General features: G+C 34.8%; 1 protein-coding gene across 1 annotated transcript in view; it reads left to right on the top strand.

The window, feature by feature from the left end:
* Positions 1–11,381: 11,381 nt before the first annotated feature.
* Positions 11,382–17,601, top strand: part of LOC136033077 (uncharacterized) — a 35,760-nt gene continuing 29,540 nt past the window's right edge. The window contains exon 1 of the mRNA XM_065713677.1: positions 11,382–11,584. Within this exon, the coding sequence (XP_065569749.1) occupies positions 11,501–11,584 (84 nt within the window). The 5' untranslated portion in view covers positions 11,382–11,500. The remainder of the gene's footprint in view (positions 11,585–17,601) is intronic.

Below are 17,601 nucleotides of genomic sequence, written 5' to 3'. Positions count from 1 at the left end.
TGATAGGGTCGATCTAATGGTTGGACGAATGCTCGGAATCATGAAAATTTGAAATTCTATAGAATCGGCATCAAAATCGGATAAAATTCCCAGATTCTCGAAATTATTTCCACCGTAAGTTTTATTTATTTATTTTTTTAAGAAAATTACATCAGAGATTTCCATTTGGTCATGCAAATATGACCAATGCTTGGAATTTCGAAACGCCTCTGATTGAAGGTATGCTATCTTTCTTTAATAATTTCTTAGACGACACTGCCTTTCCATTTACAAATAAAACGAAATGAAAATATAGAAAAACAGATAGCCTATAAGATTTCAAATAAGACAGTGAAAAATAACAAAAATGTCTTTTTAACTAACAAATATGTCTTTTTAGTCCTAATATTTCGGCTTCACGTTCGGGAGTCCTTATCTACGGAAAAAAAACGTATAAATAAACGGAAAAAGCAAAAAGGATAAAAAAACTCGCTTCTTAAAAATGTCCAGTATGATAATATTCACCATGTAATAGCAACAGGTCAACAAAATTAGTATAAATTAGATTGTCTCTGGTATGGTGTTGGGGTGAGTTGTTAGTAGTAGTAGTAGTAGTATTCTCTGGTATATCACAATTAAAAAAGCAATAGCAGATACACAGCTGGTTTTGGTTTGATAATGAAATCTAGAAAAATAAATTTTGCTAGGGAAAGTATTTTTCTAGAAGAAAAATCTAGGGAAGTATACCGACATATTTTTTATGAGAGGGGGGAAATTTTCTGGGGATGGATTTTCTACGGAGAGAATTTTTCGTTGGAATGGAAGTTTACGGGGGTGAACTTTCCATGGGAAATTTTAGACGGGGGGAATTTGTCAGAATTCGTATACATAATTCGTTTTTTTTTTGTCTTACCTTCTTGTTGACAGCCCCATTTTGCATATGGAGATGCTTTGGGGGAATTGTTCGGGGGAAATTTTCAGCGGAGTCGAAATTCTCTAGGGGATTTTTACGTGGCAGGGGATTTCCCGCTGGGGAAAATCTCCATGGGGGAATTATAAACAGGAGCAATTCTCCATGGGGAAATATTCTACGGGAGGAACTTTCCATTGGGGGTGGGATTTCCGGGAAATATTTTCCACACATGGGGACCCTCCTATAACTTTAAAAAGGATCAGAAATTAAATAAAAGCAAGTCTTTCTTCAACTGAAAGTATGCTAAGGAATATTTTCAGGTAAAATCGTAAGCAAGAAATTTTCTGGTAGGAAATCGCAGCGAGGATGGAATTTTCCGGGGGTAATTTCCTGGCGGAAGAATTTTGCTTGGGTGGAACTTTCTATGGAGGGGATTTTCCACGGAGGGGGAAGATTTCCTTGGTTTATTTGAAAACCGATCAGAAATTGAATTAAAAAAAAAATTCTACTGAAAGTAAGGAGCAAACTTAAAACAAACAGAAATTAGTCTGTATATGAGGGGAATCCCCCTCCTCAATAACCAGCTCTTTCCGCTAAATTTCGACCTTTTGTCTCAATTCTTCAAAAACGATTCGGGCCATGTAATTAGAATCAGAACTTTTTTTCAAAAGTTTAAAAAAACTTTAGTGTGAAGAGAGGAGTATTGGGGAGGGGGCAGCCTCTCTTATATACAGATTAATTTCTACTGGTTTTAAGTTTTAACATTGCTCCTTACTTTCAATGGAAATTTTTTTTTTGATTTAATCTAAATTCTCAGATGTGCTCGACATCAATATTGGAAGTCAGAAAATAGTAACATATTCCTATTCCCGGCTCAACCAGGAGCCACTTTTAAAGTGGATTTGCTTAGAAAAATCAAATCCCTGTATAAGGAATTTACACAGTAGAAACAAAGAAACCTCCCTAGGGGAATCTTTACAATTTTTTCTTGCAAATAAGTTATTATCGGTTGATCTATCAAACTCTGTTGTGTTTGGTATGCAAGATGTACGCGGCTAATTTAAGTGAAATTGACTTGGAAATGTACAATCCTCAGGTTTGCTTCAATTTTAACAGAGTCTTTAAAAATTACGACTGCACATTTCGCTCGAACCATAGAAAAAGGTACCATAAGGAAAATAACTTATCCTGACACATGCAATAGTATCGCGATATATTATATTTGTACCATTTTTGGTAAGCCTGTATTTATGTCCTATCAAATTAAACAAAGTGGAATCTTGAAAATAGTTGTAAAATAAGGAACTGAACATGACTTGTCTCTCCTTCCTAAATATTTTGTGTACTTGCCTGGGAACATGTAACAGAAAATATTTTAAGCAGCTTTCTTTTCGGAAAGTTGATCATTAGTAAAACGCCCAGAAATATTTGTTCGTTCCAATTTAGCAAGAAAATGATACTCAATTTTCTTTTTCGTCTTTTCTAGTTTCAAGAAAGGAGTTTTCCAAACTCTAGTTCTCCCAAGGGGGTTATGTCATTAATTATAATCCTTTTTTGCTTAAGACTAAAAAAGATTATTAACATCAAACAAAGACTCTTTCTGGATCTGGTAAGTTCGGTTTCTAAGAATTTCGATTAACGTTTTCTTTTTTTTTTCTATTGCGCCTCGCTTGAGAAAGCTTTTTGCTAAACTAAATCATAAGTTTAGTTGAATAGACCTTACACTTGTGTGTGTGTTTTTTTTTTTTACAAAAGAATTGTATAGATTTCCTTTTTCCTTTAGCTGTTGATTTAAAAAAAGAACGGGTAAATAATTTACTACACTAGGCAGGAAATATTTGACTTTGTCATAAAACCGCCTTTTAAGTGACTTGCGTCTTTGCCTTAAGACTGTAACATTAGCACTATAGATGTTTTGCTTTGGAATTACATATGCTATGTTCCCTTTTGAGTTTTCTGCATCTTTATTGCATTAGGTCTTATCGAGTTTTTCGGTATTTCATCAAAATTTTATGCGAGTTTCAGCTATTAAGAGCCGATTTTGATATAGAAGTGCAATCAGCTGTAAGGGAAAAGTCTATAAATGGAACACGTCAAACATTGTGACAGGGATAAAAGAGGGATAAAACAGGGTAGTAAATCTGCAATATTCTGATTCGACTGGATAGGCCTTAGTCTGATTTATAGCCAAATTGAGCGTTCTCCGTTATCAAAATATTTTATTTACACTTAGGGGGGGGGGGCTAACCGCGTGATAGGGTCCCTTTAATAAAGGTTAATTTTTGTCATATTAATTGTGATCGGTCTTTAGGACATATATATCACGCAAAACATCATTATAAGGAAAAACAACATCTGCCTTAATTTTGCATGTTTTCCTCATATTTTGTTATAGTCACAATTCTCCTCTCTCACTCGTTTCAATATGTGCAAGCTTGATAGGATTTAAGATACCATAGCCCTTTTTTTCCCAAATCAATATACTAGGATGTTATATCTTTTGATAGAAAAAACTTTTAACGGAAATGTGGGGAATCTGACTTGCTTCTTTCGCCGTTGTTCTTGTGAACCTTTGTCTTTATTTTACTTCGACCAGTAGTCTAAGGACTTTGACGAGATTGTTGTCAAAGTTTCTCTTCAATGTTCTATTTGGAGGTGTGCTGTAAGATCTTAGCACTTTGATGAAGCAGAAACCTGAAATCTGAGTAAAAAAAAAGAGTAAGACCTTAGATGCAGGATCTTATTACTTTGGTGAGTCAAAAGCGGACTATTAAGTTCTATCTAGAACCAATCCAAGGCAGAAACACAAAAACTATCCAACCCATCAAATTAGATAAGACAAAGAGTTTAAGAATTTTTATTTCAATGCAAACTAATCACATGGCACAATCAGATCGAAATACAAAATAGCGAAATAGGGACACAATCTTTTAAAAAGAAAGATATTAAAAATCCATTTAGAATTGCACACGCTGAAACGAAATCTCGTTGTGACATGGCTCTGTCCTTTACGTATTCTGCCGTTTATAGTCTTAAAGCAGAGATTCGAACTGAGTAGACTAGTTTAAGGGCGACCTTGTGGAATGGTGCCCTCCGAGGAAGTTATAGCCTAGTAAACGACACATCATTTGCATTGGATTCTAATGAACGGATAATTCTTCCTTCTGGGTTTGGTTTATTTTGGTGGGCTTTTTTGGGATGAAAAACCTCTCCCTAGCTAAGTTATCTATTATGGGTTACCCCCCCCCCCTTACTAGCATGATGTTTTTAGGTATGAATATATAATGAGCCAGAGGTAACAGACTTGAGATTGTCTGTGCAGTATTCCGACTCTTATTGATAGAAGAGCATTGCCAAGTGCGGAAAACCATATTGTGACCAAGATAGGTCCAGGATTGCATAAGGCCGGGGATTTCTTGCTGCCCGGTTCTAAGCAGGCTTAAGTGCTTAGATTTCACTTGAGAAGATGTGTTAGTCCCCGTCCTGCGCTGGTTCTAAGACCATTGCTTTTCCTGATGCCATAATAATTCCAATGATTTAAAAAATATGACATTTGCAGCTTGGAATGTTACGACGTTAAAAAACACCTATCGTATCGACATTTTGACTGACAAATTCAAATGCTTCGAACTGGACTTATTAGAAATTTCAAAACTCGTCCCAGGGGTAGGAAACATGAAGTTAGGTGATTTATAATACATTTTCTCAGGCATGAAAGATGGGGTGCATAAGCAGGGACTAGGGTCATGATGAATAAGGAAGCTACCAAGTCTTATTTACGTTAGGAAGGTATTGATTATTGAATGATTGTCCCTCATTTTAGTATATGCCCTCATTTACTACTTAGTATGTATTTTAGTACATCAGTCATAGTAGTATATCCCCATATAGAACCAACTGATAGAGTAAGTAGTAACTCAGGACGAATTTTACTCACAGCTACAGGAACATATAGACAGGGTTATAGTTAGAAATATTGTATTTTTATTCGGAGGTTTTAATGCTCAGGCAGGTGGAAATTGAAATAGATGGTAACCTAGCCTAAGTAAATTTGATGTAGGGAAAGAAAACAGTAATGGTTTCAGACTGCTGCAATTTTGTGGGTTTAAAAATCTAGTTATAACGAATACAGTGCTTGGTCATAAAATAGCCCATGAGTTAACGCTGTATTCACGTGATTTTAAGATAGCTAACTTTATTGATGATATTATTGTAAACCGAAGACTGGCAGAATCTATACAAGATACTTGGGTATATAGGAGTGCTGTTTTTGGTCTTAAAAATAAAGATCACCATCTAGTAGTCTATATGGTAAATTTAAAGCTGAAATTTAGGAAGGGTATCTACCTTTTGGGAAGTTATGACGTTGATAGACTCCAGGATGAGAATTTGAGAGAAACTCTTTAGGAAGAGTTCAGTACTAAACTGGAGAGTTCAAAATTTTACAATGTAGAAGATGAATAGAATAACTTTGGGATAATAATTTGTGAAGTCGCTGATTGTGTCTTGGGGAAGATAGCCAGAAACGCAACTAAAAAAATTAGCGAAAATGCTTTGTGTTTAATAGAGAGGAGGAGGGGCCTGTAAGCGATTTATTTGAGTGATAGGTCATATGAGCATCAGAGGAATGTAAATAAAGTGGAGAAGGCATTAAAGTGTAAATTAAGGAGGTATGAAAAAGAGACCATGGATAAAATTGATTTGTCCTAATCTGGTCCTGGTCTTGTCCCAGTTAAAGATAGGCGCGGGCCACAATTGAGATAGAAAGAGTAAACATAGATGGGCAGAACATTTTGAGAATGTGCTAAATCGTGATAGAGCTACCGGAAAAGATCTATAAAAGATTGAAAAAATTAATTTGGATGCGAAGAAAAAGTTATTTCTCGATGAAGAATTAGTGACAGTAATAAAAGGGTTTCAAAATTATAAGGTCTGAGATGCTGATTGTGTGGTAAATGAGTTTTTTTTTTTAACATGGTAGTTGTGAAGTTAGAGATAAGTCACTGAAGATTATGAATATGATTTTTGAAAATGGGAAAGTACCTAGCGATTTTAGGAAAACTCTAATTAAATCCCCTAATAAGAAAGGTAATAAGAGTGACTGTGACAATTATAGAGGCATTGGTTTACCTGGTTTCTGTACGAAGTAAATTACTTAGTATTGTCATACTTTTTAGACTTAGAGATGCTGTAGATAAATATTCAAGAAAAGAACAGTGTGGTTTTATAAAGGGTAGAGGAAGCGTCAACCAAATTTTCACTCTTAGATTAATAATTCAGAAGTGCTTGAGTCATCAAACGCGTTTAGTCCTCAATTTTATATATTATGAGCCAGCATTTGAGTCAGCTGAGAGAAGAGCTTAAGGGAAGCTCCTATCCTTGTATGGTGTACCAGATAGATACATTAAAGTGATCAGTGCTATGTACGAGAATAATATTGCTGTGGTTAAGGCAGGAAAGGAGTTGGTAGCTGGAAATGTTGGTAGCTGGTTTCGTATTCAGTCAGGAGCTAAGCAGGGTTGCATTCTATTCCCATTTATTTGGACCATTTTGATGGACTGAGTCAAAGGCAATGGGAGAGCACGGAATCAAGCGGGTAACTGAAAGTCTCCTAGATTTAGATTATATTGATGATTTAGGCATCTTAGATGAAAATATTAGCAAAACGAATGAACTTTTAGAGGTTTTGCGAGTTTAGGGTGTAAGAACAGGTTTGAAAATTAATGTTGAGGAGGCTAAGTTGCTAAAACTATTAATAAGTGAAGGGATAGAGGTGATGTTGGGTAATGAAAAGATCCAGATTCAATAATAGGACAGCTTCAGTTACTTATGTAGTATTATTAGTAAAGACAGTGAGTGCAGTGAATATGTTAAAAGTAGAATAGCAGAGGTCCCGGTTTTTTTTACAGTTGACAAATTTTTCTAAGAATAGGAAGATAAGTCTGCAAACCAAGACTTAAATATTGGAAGCTACAATGATGACAGTGGTCAAGTATGGTTCTGAAGCTTAGGTGCTCCAAAAAACAGGAAGATTTTCTAGATGTTTTCCAGAAAAGTTGCCTACGGATTGTTTTGAGCACCCGAAAGTCTGACCGCGTCTCAAACAGAAAGCGGTACCAAAAATGTGGTTCAATTCCGCTTTATGGGACTATAATGTGAGAGAGAGATTGCTAAGCCACGATCTGCTGATCAAGAATGACAGATTGCCAAAGATTGTCCTTTTTGACCAACCGTCCAAGGCCAAACCTAAAGCAGGTCGTCTCCAAATGGTGTGGGAAGATGTCGTAGGAAAGATTTTAGGGAAATGAACTTCTTGAGAGGGTGTAAAGAGGGAGGCTTTGAATAGACTGTGATGAGGGAAGAGCGTGCGTAGCTTTGTTGGTCTCAGGCGGTTTGGTTCTGAAGTGAGTTAGTATTAGTAGCAGTAGTAGTAGTAGTAGTAGTAGACCCGTTGAATGTTTCCGTCGTTTTCTTTGACACCTTGAATTTTGCCAGTTTTGCTGTTTTGCGAACTCAACCTCTCCCCGAAATAAATTTTTTGCAACTGCCTGTTATTCACATATTTCTATAAAAATGGACTCCTTGTCATAGAGCCTTGTAGTTCAAAGGATAAATCAGTCTTGTACTAATGACGTATTTCATCTTGCACTCTCAAGTTACATGGAAAACACTATTTCTCATTGCCGGAGTTCGAAGATGGATAAAGTTATGTTATAACTGGGACTAGGGCAGGGTAGACCTCATCCACAAGGAAGAAGCGTTAGCTGTTATTATTGTAAAATAGTAGGCTCATCTAATTCTCAGTAATCTTACCGTCTCTGAATTTCCCTGTAATGTGGGAAAACCGACTGCACATTGTGGATGCTAAACGGGGCTGAAGTTGGTAGTTCCAGCGTGACCCAGAAATCAAACACCAAAGTATGGAATGACGTAGGACGCCGTGGTGTCTGTCTTCTCTGCAAAAGAGTGTCACGTTGGAGAATTGTCGTACTGAAACATTTGTTGGTGTTTTTGTTTTTCGATACAGATAACAAAGTACACATAGAGTTCGTGCCATAGGTCATTACTGTGAGTAGACAACCTCATTTAAGTGTAATGTAACGTCTTATTACGAGAAAGACGAAGCAGAATATTTTTTTGTTTAAAACAAGACTAGCTTTATTTCAAACTAATCTAATTTTTTTTAATCTTTTATTATTTAGGACCTAAAGAAGAAAAGAACCACTGACCAGCATTTTATTATGAGGAATAAACTTTTCAGATTTCCAAACACGATCCAAAGCAGATTAGAGCTAGTATTTTTTTTTTGTAAATATATGACGGTTTAAAACAACTTGACTTCGAAATTAGGAGATTTCATAAAGTAAGGTTGCTATTTCCTATTTATTTTTGTACGAGTGAAAAAAGGGAAAAAAAATTTTTGGTATATAATCCTTATTAACTTTTATTGTTGTTATGCTCTGACGTTATTTTACGATCTCAAAGCTGTTTGTGCTTGATATATCCTAGTTTTATTTCAGTTAATTTGTCAAAGAATGAATTAGGCACAAGGTTACCATTTGAAAATATTTCAAAGGAGGACATCTGCTCAAAGAAAACGAGGAAATTTGGTATTGTTGACATTTCTAATGCTAAATCTCGTTTCGTTTAATTGACTAAATGCAGATGACACTTTTTTCATTTCGAAATACCGTTGACAAGGGCTAAAGATATTTAAGTTTCTAGAAGGTTTGGCATCTAATCTTTGAATAGAATTCACAGCAATTATCTTCAACATAGATATAAATCCCCTTTGATAATTTCTTTTATCCTTGCAAAAATAGATTTGACAAGACAATTGTTCAGTCAAGATCACATTGGAAATATATCCTGCTCATTTAGTCCAGTCTTGCTAGTACAGAGCTTCTGCACAGTGTAATCCCACTCTATAGATACCATTTCTAATTGTACACAACTACAAAATGCCTGTCCTACTGAGCAAATTTATACACCTTATTTTTAAAATGTACATTTTACCATTTGTTAGTGTTCTATTGAGGGTTCATGGTTGTGCAATTGTGTGCTGATTAAACGCGAAAGATGGGACAAATCCATTTTTTCGTAAAAGGAGGGAGAAGAAGAGTTATAAGAGAGGACTTCGTATGGTCTTGATTAGACAGTGACAGCCATTTTACAACTTCTGAGTTTATAACTTGCCCCTGTTCTCTTCGAGAAAGCTCAGTGTGAAATCAAATTCTCTGATGTTACTGTGGCTGCTATTTAGCAGCTGTTTTTTTGGATCACTGAAAATAAATTTAACTATATCTATCTACAGTAGTTTGGATATACATATATGTTTTTATATCTATTTACACGGATTTGGATATACAATATATGTTAGATAACAGGTCAGAAGCACTTGCAAATAACGAAAAAGCTGTGCCAAAAGGGGTTCTTTTTGACTATACAGAAAAACAAAAAGAATAAAAATCGTGACAAATTGTTCTTTTTCAATGGAACTCTGGAAGCTTAAGCCCCCACATATAAAACCTTTTTAATCTAGTACGCTCAAGCTTCAAACATTAGTCTTTGAGCCAAAAGAAGTGGGGGAAATGTGAGGTTATAATTAAAAATAAAGAAGACAAATTAGACGACCTGTCCGGTACAAATGTCCCTATTTTGATCGTTCGTAACTTGATTTTTCTTGTGTTTTCGCCATTGTACCTGTTTCCAAAACGCTACAGGTTTGTAGATTGTTTGCCAAAGAAACTTTATTTTTCATCTATAACATGTTATTTAGCCTCCTAATATGCGAATAATAATCTTATTTCTATAATCAGTATGATTTTCAGTTAGCTTTTTGAATGAAATTACATAAAAAAGCTAGTTTTTTTAACTGAAAGTAAGGAGCGACATTAAAACTTAAAACGAACAGAAATTACTCCGTATATGAAATGGGTTGTCCCCTCCGCAATCCCTCGCTCTTTACGCTAAAGCTTTTAATTGTTTTAAAAAGCAGAATTGTGGCAAAGAGTCAAACTTTAGCGTAAAGAGCGAGGGATTGCGGAGGGGACAACCCATTTCATATACTGAGTAATTTCTGTTCGTTTTAAGTTTTAATGTCGCTCCTTACTTTCAGTTAAAAAAAACTAGTTTTTTTATGTAATTTCTGAACGTTTTTGAATTAATGCATGTTTGATTTTGGCTCTCCACACATAAATTATCAAAATGAAATTTGCATATTAATTCCTTTTTTGGCTAAATGGCTTTCTCTTAGTTTTGATCAGACGATTTTGAGAAATAAGGGATAGGGAAGGTGGCCTAGTTGCCATGCAATTTTCGGTTACATATAAAGGAAACTATAAACTTTAATTTTTAACGATTTTTTTTATTAGTAAAAAATATACGTAACTTAAGAATTAACTTACGTAACAAACTTTTATATTCTTTAATTTTTATTATGTATATGAGGGGGTTTGTATCCTCGTTAATACCTCGTTCTTTACACTAAATCGTAAGTTTTGTCCCAATTCTTTAAGAATGACCCCTGAATCAGAAAGGCCGTAGAATAAATAATTGAAATTGCTAAAAATACTATAGTATAAAGAGTGAGGTATTTATCTCCTCCTAAATACCTCGCTCTTTATGCTAAAGTATTTTTAGAACCACTCATATGCATAATAATCTCTGTTCTTTTTAAGTTTCAATGCTACTCTTTACTTTCAATTGAAAAAAACTTTTCCATGTTTATTTTTTCATTGTTTTTTTTTTTATAGTAATTTTAGAAAATCCTGCGCCCTTTTCATTGAATTTCTGTTCCCCCATGACATATTTCTCCAAGAAAAGATCCTCCCACATAGCCCCCTCCCCTCAGCCCCACCCCAAAAACCAAAAATAAAACCTGAAAACGACTGTACACTTCCCAATAACCATTATTATATGTAAACACTGGTCGAAGTTTTTAACTTGTAGCCCCTCCTCCAGGGACTGTAGGGGATTAATTCATTTCCAAGGACATAGTTATTATGGTTTTTGACTATGCGGAACAAAATAGCTAATGGGTACCTAGGTACCCTCGAGTTGATGGAAAAAATTCCATTGTCTTATTTTTTCCACTGTCTCATAAAAACATTTTATAAGAGTTTTTCTATTTATTTTCATTTCGTTTTAATCGCTCAAATTCAAAGTGATGCTACACTTTCTCAAATTGTTTGGTATATTATGCTTATTTTGGGGATTTTTTATCATTGTTTATTTTTTATACTGTCTATGGAGGTCTGTTTCACTTAATATTGAATTCCCGATTTTTCCTGACTTTCACTTTTTATGCTTGTATACGTTTCCACTTAACCAATTAAAAAATCCGATTCTATTTTCACTGTTCTCGGTACTTTAAGATACGGAAAAGAAATCTAGTGACTACCTGTAGAACCTCCTCTTGTTTCTCTAGTGATAGGAAACTATCTTGAAAGAAGTTAATTTGCGCATCTTCAATGTCAACTTTCCAGTTTTATTGCCTACATTTTACTCGTGATCATGCATTCGAAGAACATAGAGACGAAGATTAATATTTGAAACAACACGAGTGAATGGTAATTTTACTTAGTGAATTTCATTAGTTTCGCTGTAATGGACATGGTACGGGATGCGACAAAACGTTTTGGAGGCGATTTGAAAGACATGAAAAGAGATATTGCTGGCTTTGGAAGAGACGTAAGTTATTTAGAAAAGTTTTTCAACTGCTTAAAAATCTATTTTATGTTAATTGCTCTATTCAATGTCTTAACCCAAAATGGTACAACTAGCTTGGTCTACTGTCAATCAACAGCGGTTTCTTTGTCTTACTTACGATTACACTTACACTTACGATTCAAAATCAGGTTTTTTCAAAGGACAGTTTCTGGGTTAAAGCCTTACTCTTATAATGTTGACGCCAGAGTCCTTTAAAACTATTATTTACTATATAATTTAGAACTTCCTATATATTCTAAGCAATAATATAGGCATCTTGGAAACGGGAGAACAGGCATTTAATCCACCTTTTAAGGCCAGAAATAATAGAATAAGTTGACCATGGCCATGAAATCTGTAAAATACGAGCATTAATGCTGCTAATTTCTAACTTTTTAAATTCATGTCACTTGAGACCAAACATGGACTAAGACGCTTTCAAGTTTTTGAGGTATGGCTAGCGAATCATAAGTAGTAAAATAGTGCCGAGTCAGATTATTCACCCCTGTGTCCACAGTCATTGGTATACGCCTGTTGTCTGAAGTTATTTTCTTTGTCATTCAGCAACCAAAAAGAAAGGGTTTAGACTGTTTGAATCTGGATATCCCATATTATTATTATTTGTCTCTTTATATAAGGACAAAAGGGAAACTACATAGAAAGAAGTGAAACTACATAGACATAAGGGAAACATAGCTGGGCTCTCTACAACTATAAAAAAAGAACCCTTCGAAATTACATTGACTATTGAAGTAGCTGAAATATTCAGTTTTCGACTATAAAAAAACTGTCTTTAAGGAGAACGTGAAAGTCTTTTTTTATTTGTTTTAAATAAAGTTTTTTTTATTTATGTTGTAATGGCGAAGTGAGCCACACAAGAACCGATGAATTTTCTTTGATTAATGTGTGACAGCAGACAATGTTCCTATTTCGTTCGTGCAGGTAAGGATATGGAATGTTCTGTTTATATATAAATCTTTTTCGAATTCGCTGCCTTCATGTTATTCTGAATCATGGTTAGAACAGTATGTTTAACCTAGTAAAGAAGGAACTACGACCTACGACCCGTGATAGTCTGAAATTCAAAAACAGTATATTTTTAGCAAATTGTCTTTTGATAAATATTCTTAAGTCAGGACGGGCTCTCAAGGAATCTTCCTATACCTCCCATGTTAAACATTTGGAGTTTGCCTGACGTTCGTGAATCAGTGATTTTGGCAGTTTTTATTTTAAGAGATATAAAAAAAATCTGGTGAATATTTTGATCTAATCAAATCTTAAAGCCGACAATTATTTTTTTTTGCAATTGCAAAATAACTATAAAACCTGTTTCGGGTTTGCATTCTAGATTGCTGCACTTGACACTGTTGTTGTGGGGTATCAGAAAATAGAGTGAAAAATATTCCAATCAAGAATCAGAAACTTATTTCTATAACATATACTTGCTGGCTGTAGTCCCTTCAGATAATTTACATATTTGTATTCCGAAGTCCAAAATTTCCCTCAAAAGACTAGATGCAGCTGTAATTGGAGCGCTCGAGAATGCATAAATTTGACCAAGGGACTAACCACTCGGATTATTCTTGAGCGAAAAAGTGAAGTTTTAGTTAGTTGTAATCGGTTTAAACAAGAGTTTGGAGAATAAGTAGCGTGCAGACATCAAACTGTCGGTTATTAAATATATAAAAAAAATTGTGTTGTATGGATAATTACAAGAAGAATTGCTAAGGATAGCCTGCGCCTAATCTTAATTTTGAGTGAGAAACACCTTAAGCTCAACCTTCTCATGTTTTTTTTAAGCGACTAACAAAATTTATAACTTTGCCTTTGACCGAGTTGCCGCCTCTGAAAAAGAATTGACAAGGGAATAAAATGCTTGGACTTTCGCTAGGCCTTAAAGTAGCACTGTTTAGGGAGTAGTAATTGTTCACCATAAAGTAACCTGTGATTTGTAGTTACGAGAAGGAATTTTCAGTATTTATAAAATGACACTAACACGCATCAAAAATGATGTCAAATGGTAATACAAATACACCGTTGGAATGTCCAATGTCGAATACCTTTAAATGGAGAGAGTTCTCCACCTTGAACAACAGAGTAAATCAAATGTTTACATCGGAATCAGTTATGTGACTCCTTTTTATGTGCGTGGTTTTTTCCCTAGGGGTGATCGTATAGAATTAGTTGTCGTAGAATATCGGGAGAGGACACACTGGAGCGGAAAGGAAAATGTCTAGTGCCCTGTTTCAATTGACGCAATGGATTGTGCCACAGAAAAGTGCCGTTTTCGCCATTAGGTGGTGTAAAGCATCAACATTGGCCCAAAACGGGCCAAAATGTCAGAAAATCTAGATTCTAAGTTAGCCAACCAATTTTTCACGGTCCAAAACTATTAACTGGAGGTTTATACTTCACAATCCTGAAAATTGAGGATATCACATTTTAGGCCGGGTGGCATGGCTTTTACTATGTCATTGTCTTTCTTTTACACAAGGGTGATCTGTCAAAACAGATGGTGTATATTAGCATTAAGTGACTCATTTATCGGAAATCAAAAGCTCCAGTAACTATTTTAAGTCACGAAAGAAATTGCGCTCTACCAAAGTGCCATTTTCAGCCACCAAAAAGAAATTTTGGCAAAATAAGGTCAAGATGTCAGTGAGTTACAATTCTGAGATGGTGAACTGATCAAAATTGTTCAAAAGCTGTTTCTGAAATTAAAATCTTCCCCAAAATATCCCTCTTCTACCCTAAAAAGTCTTAATTTGCTTTTATAGTTAATTTCCTCCCACTCGAGTTTCAGGCAATGCTCCTCAGCCCGTGCTTTAGTCTTCTGAAGTAGGCTACATATCTCCGGCCCCTTCCCATTCAAACGGCACCGAATTTTAAGAGACAAAACTCGTGTTATTTCATGTACTTTTTTACATACCTGTCTATCAAAAACATGAGTCAGGGGAAAATATAAGATGGAAGGTCCATGAAGAGATAGCTAAGAAATAAACACACTTTCGTAAGCCTTTAAATTATATAAATATAGCAGTCATTTCAGTCACAAGCACCAACGGTTAAGTCTGATAAAAAAATCAATAAAGTGAATAAAAACATGACTTGTTCAAAATAGATCTCTTTATAGGTCCAAGCGGTAAATAAATCCCTTTCCAGGCAAACTTTATTCATTGTTTTCAAGACAGTATTTAAGCTAAGGGAAATGAAATTCGTTAAAAGTTAGATTGTTCGATACTTTTCCTTCATAAAACAAAAAAAAAAAAGAAAAAAATGGATAAAAGTATTTTGATTGGCAAATGATTAGTGTCTACTTTGATTATACACAGACATTTTTTAACCTCTATCCACTGTATTCAAAAGCGGGATCATCAATCTAAAACAATCAAAATTTATAATTAATAAATAGTACTCGTGCAATTAGACAGATGCGTAAGATTTTATCTGTTGGAGGTTGAGAGGTTTCTTCGGATTCCGAATGTGGAAGTCACAAGGAATAAGTGAAGTGTCTGACAAATCGGTGAAAACGCTTAGATATGGGAACTAGGACTAAGGCCTAGTCACTTCCCCTCCATTCTTTTCGTGTACGTACCGGTTTATGGCAACATGGTTCTACGTTTGGAATCAATGCTGAGAAGGGAACAGACATAGCTGAACGACTTCTGAGGCGAGCTGATCGCATCAGAAACTGTAAAAAAATGAAATTTTGATATTAATAGATATGTTGTTATGTTGATTTTAAATAATTAAGATTCATCAGGTTTAGTATTACCCATCAAAAGTTATGCACCTGATGGCACTTGCGTGATTTTTAAAAAAGGGAGAAACACCCCCTAAAATTCAAAGAAATTTAGTGAAAATCATACCATCTGATTTAACGTATCAGAAAACCCTACTGTAGGTTTTTCAAGCTCGTGTATACAAAAATGTGGAATTTTGCATTTTTTGCGAGAAGAAAGATCACGGATCGAAAAGATGCGTGGTCCTAAAAAGATCCGTGGTCCTAATAGTCCTAAAAGATCAAGAGACGGTGTATCTGAGTGGAAATCAAAAGTTCTAGAGCCCTTTTTAAGTGATCAAAAATATTGGAGGGCAACTAGCCCCCCTCCCATGTCCCTTTGTTTCCCAACATCGTCTAATGAAAATTTTACAATAATCATTTTGCTCAACATTGTTCAAAGATCCAATAAATATGCCTTTACTACTACTACTACTAACAACTCATCGCAGCAGAAAACCGCCCGAGGCCAATACAGCTATGCACGATCCTCCTTCATCCCAATCTATTCAGAGCCTCCCTCTTTACACCTTCCCAAGTAGTTTCTATTTCCTTTAAATCTTTCTTTATGACATCCTCACAGCCAAGACGAGGACGACCTGCTTTCCATTTAGCCCTTGACGGTTGGCCAAAAAGGACAATCTTTGGATATCTGTCATCCTTGATCCGGAGAACGTGCCCATACCATCTCAACCTTTCTTTCATTATAGCCTTAGAAAGTTGGATTGAACCAAACTTCAATTTTGTCTTCAATAGAATTTGTTTAAAATTTGTTTTTCTTCAGTAGAATTAGAAAAATTCTAAGTTGCAAAAAAAGACAAAATTTCAAAAAAGACAAGTTTCAAAAAAACGTAATACGAGAGGCTCGACAGACCATGTTCAAATTTCAAAATTAAAGAAGGATTCTCGGGAAAAAATCCTTGATTCAAGCTTCTTTCTAGCATGTAACATTAAATATTTCCTAGAAACAAGCCAATTTGTATCTCTGTCCTTGTGTCTTTTTCCATGTGTCACTAACCACACTAACCATGCGTACCATGTATATAGTCCTAAAAAAATCTAAGTACCCTCTAAAATTTCTATGTCCCAAGAAAAAAATTTAAGTCACAAAAAAGGCTTTTTATCATCAAATTGTTTATTACTAATAGAAAAACACTTACAAAATCTAAGTCACAAAAAGTTCTATTATTAATAGAAAAATATGAAATATTAAGAAGAAAAATACCTTATAAAAAACATTTGTAACTTATTTTAGACCACTAGTCAGTGCACCAACTTTAGCTGCGAATCCGCAATCTTGAAAAATTGTATCCATAGTGTGTGTATGCAGACGGAGATGTCTTTAACTGATTTTTATCAAGTAGTCTCATCTGAATACTTTACTCAATTTATATGGCAATAATCCTTAGGATTGATTCAAGCAAATATTGTTGGATGACAAACAAAAATATGACTAATTCAACCATCAAAAAAGAAGAAAAGACGATATAGATTGATCATAGTCCGAATAAACCCTCATCTGATATTTTAGGACCATTGGTTCGATACGATCACCTCTGGGTAAAAATAAATAAACATACAACGCAAAGTTCTTCATTTTTTTAGATATGAGCTTGAAAAATCTAGAGTATTGTTCTCTGATATGCTGAATCTCATGGTGTAATTTTCGTTAAGATTGCTTCAAATTTTGTGGGTGTTTCTCCCCTTTTTCGAGTATGAGGCTATTTCTTTGGGCTCGTAGCTTCTGATGGGTAACATTAAGCTTAACAAAAAGTATATATTATAAATCAATATAAAATTTTCAATTATTTGATTAATTTTATTCTTAAAATTCTGTCTTTTAGAGTTTCGGCTCCTTACTTACAGTTCGTTACCGTGGGCTGTTTGATATGACTTATTCTGTGGTATATTTAGTTAAGGCCATATACACAACATAAAAGATTTCGCTCTGGTATTTTTAATACATGTTTTCTTATTTACTTTATTTTCAGTATACATGCAGGAAACATAAATTAAAAACCGCCGAAAACATCTGTATAGCTTAGGGATGTATAGAACTTCAATTCAATGGATCGTGGAATATGCGCGAATTAGCATTAAAGCTAATTAATGCATTAATGCTAGTTGTACTCAATATGTACAACTAGGAGATAATGTTTCTTCAGTCAGTAGTGTTAAATTTGGAGTACCTCAAGGATCTGTTCTTGGTCCCTTGTTA

The sequence above is a fragment of the Artemia franciscana genome, chromosome 11, assembly GCF_032884065.1.
Source record: "Artemia franciscana chromosome 11, ASM3288406v1, whole genome shotgun sequence".
Lineage (NCBI taxonomy): Eukaryota > Metazoa > Arthropoda > Branchiopoda > Anostraca > Artemiidae > Artemia > Artemia franciscana.
This window is presented reverse-complemented; position numbering and strand designations above follow the sequence as displayed.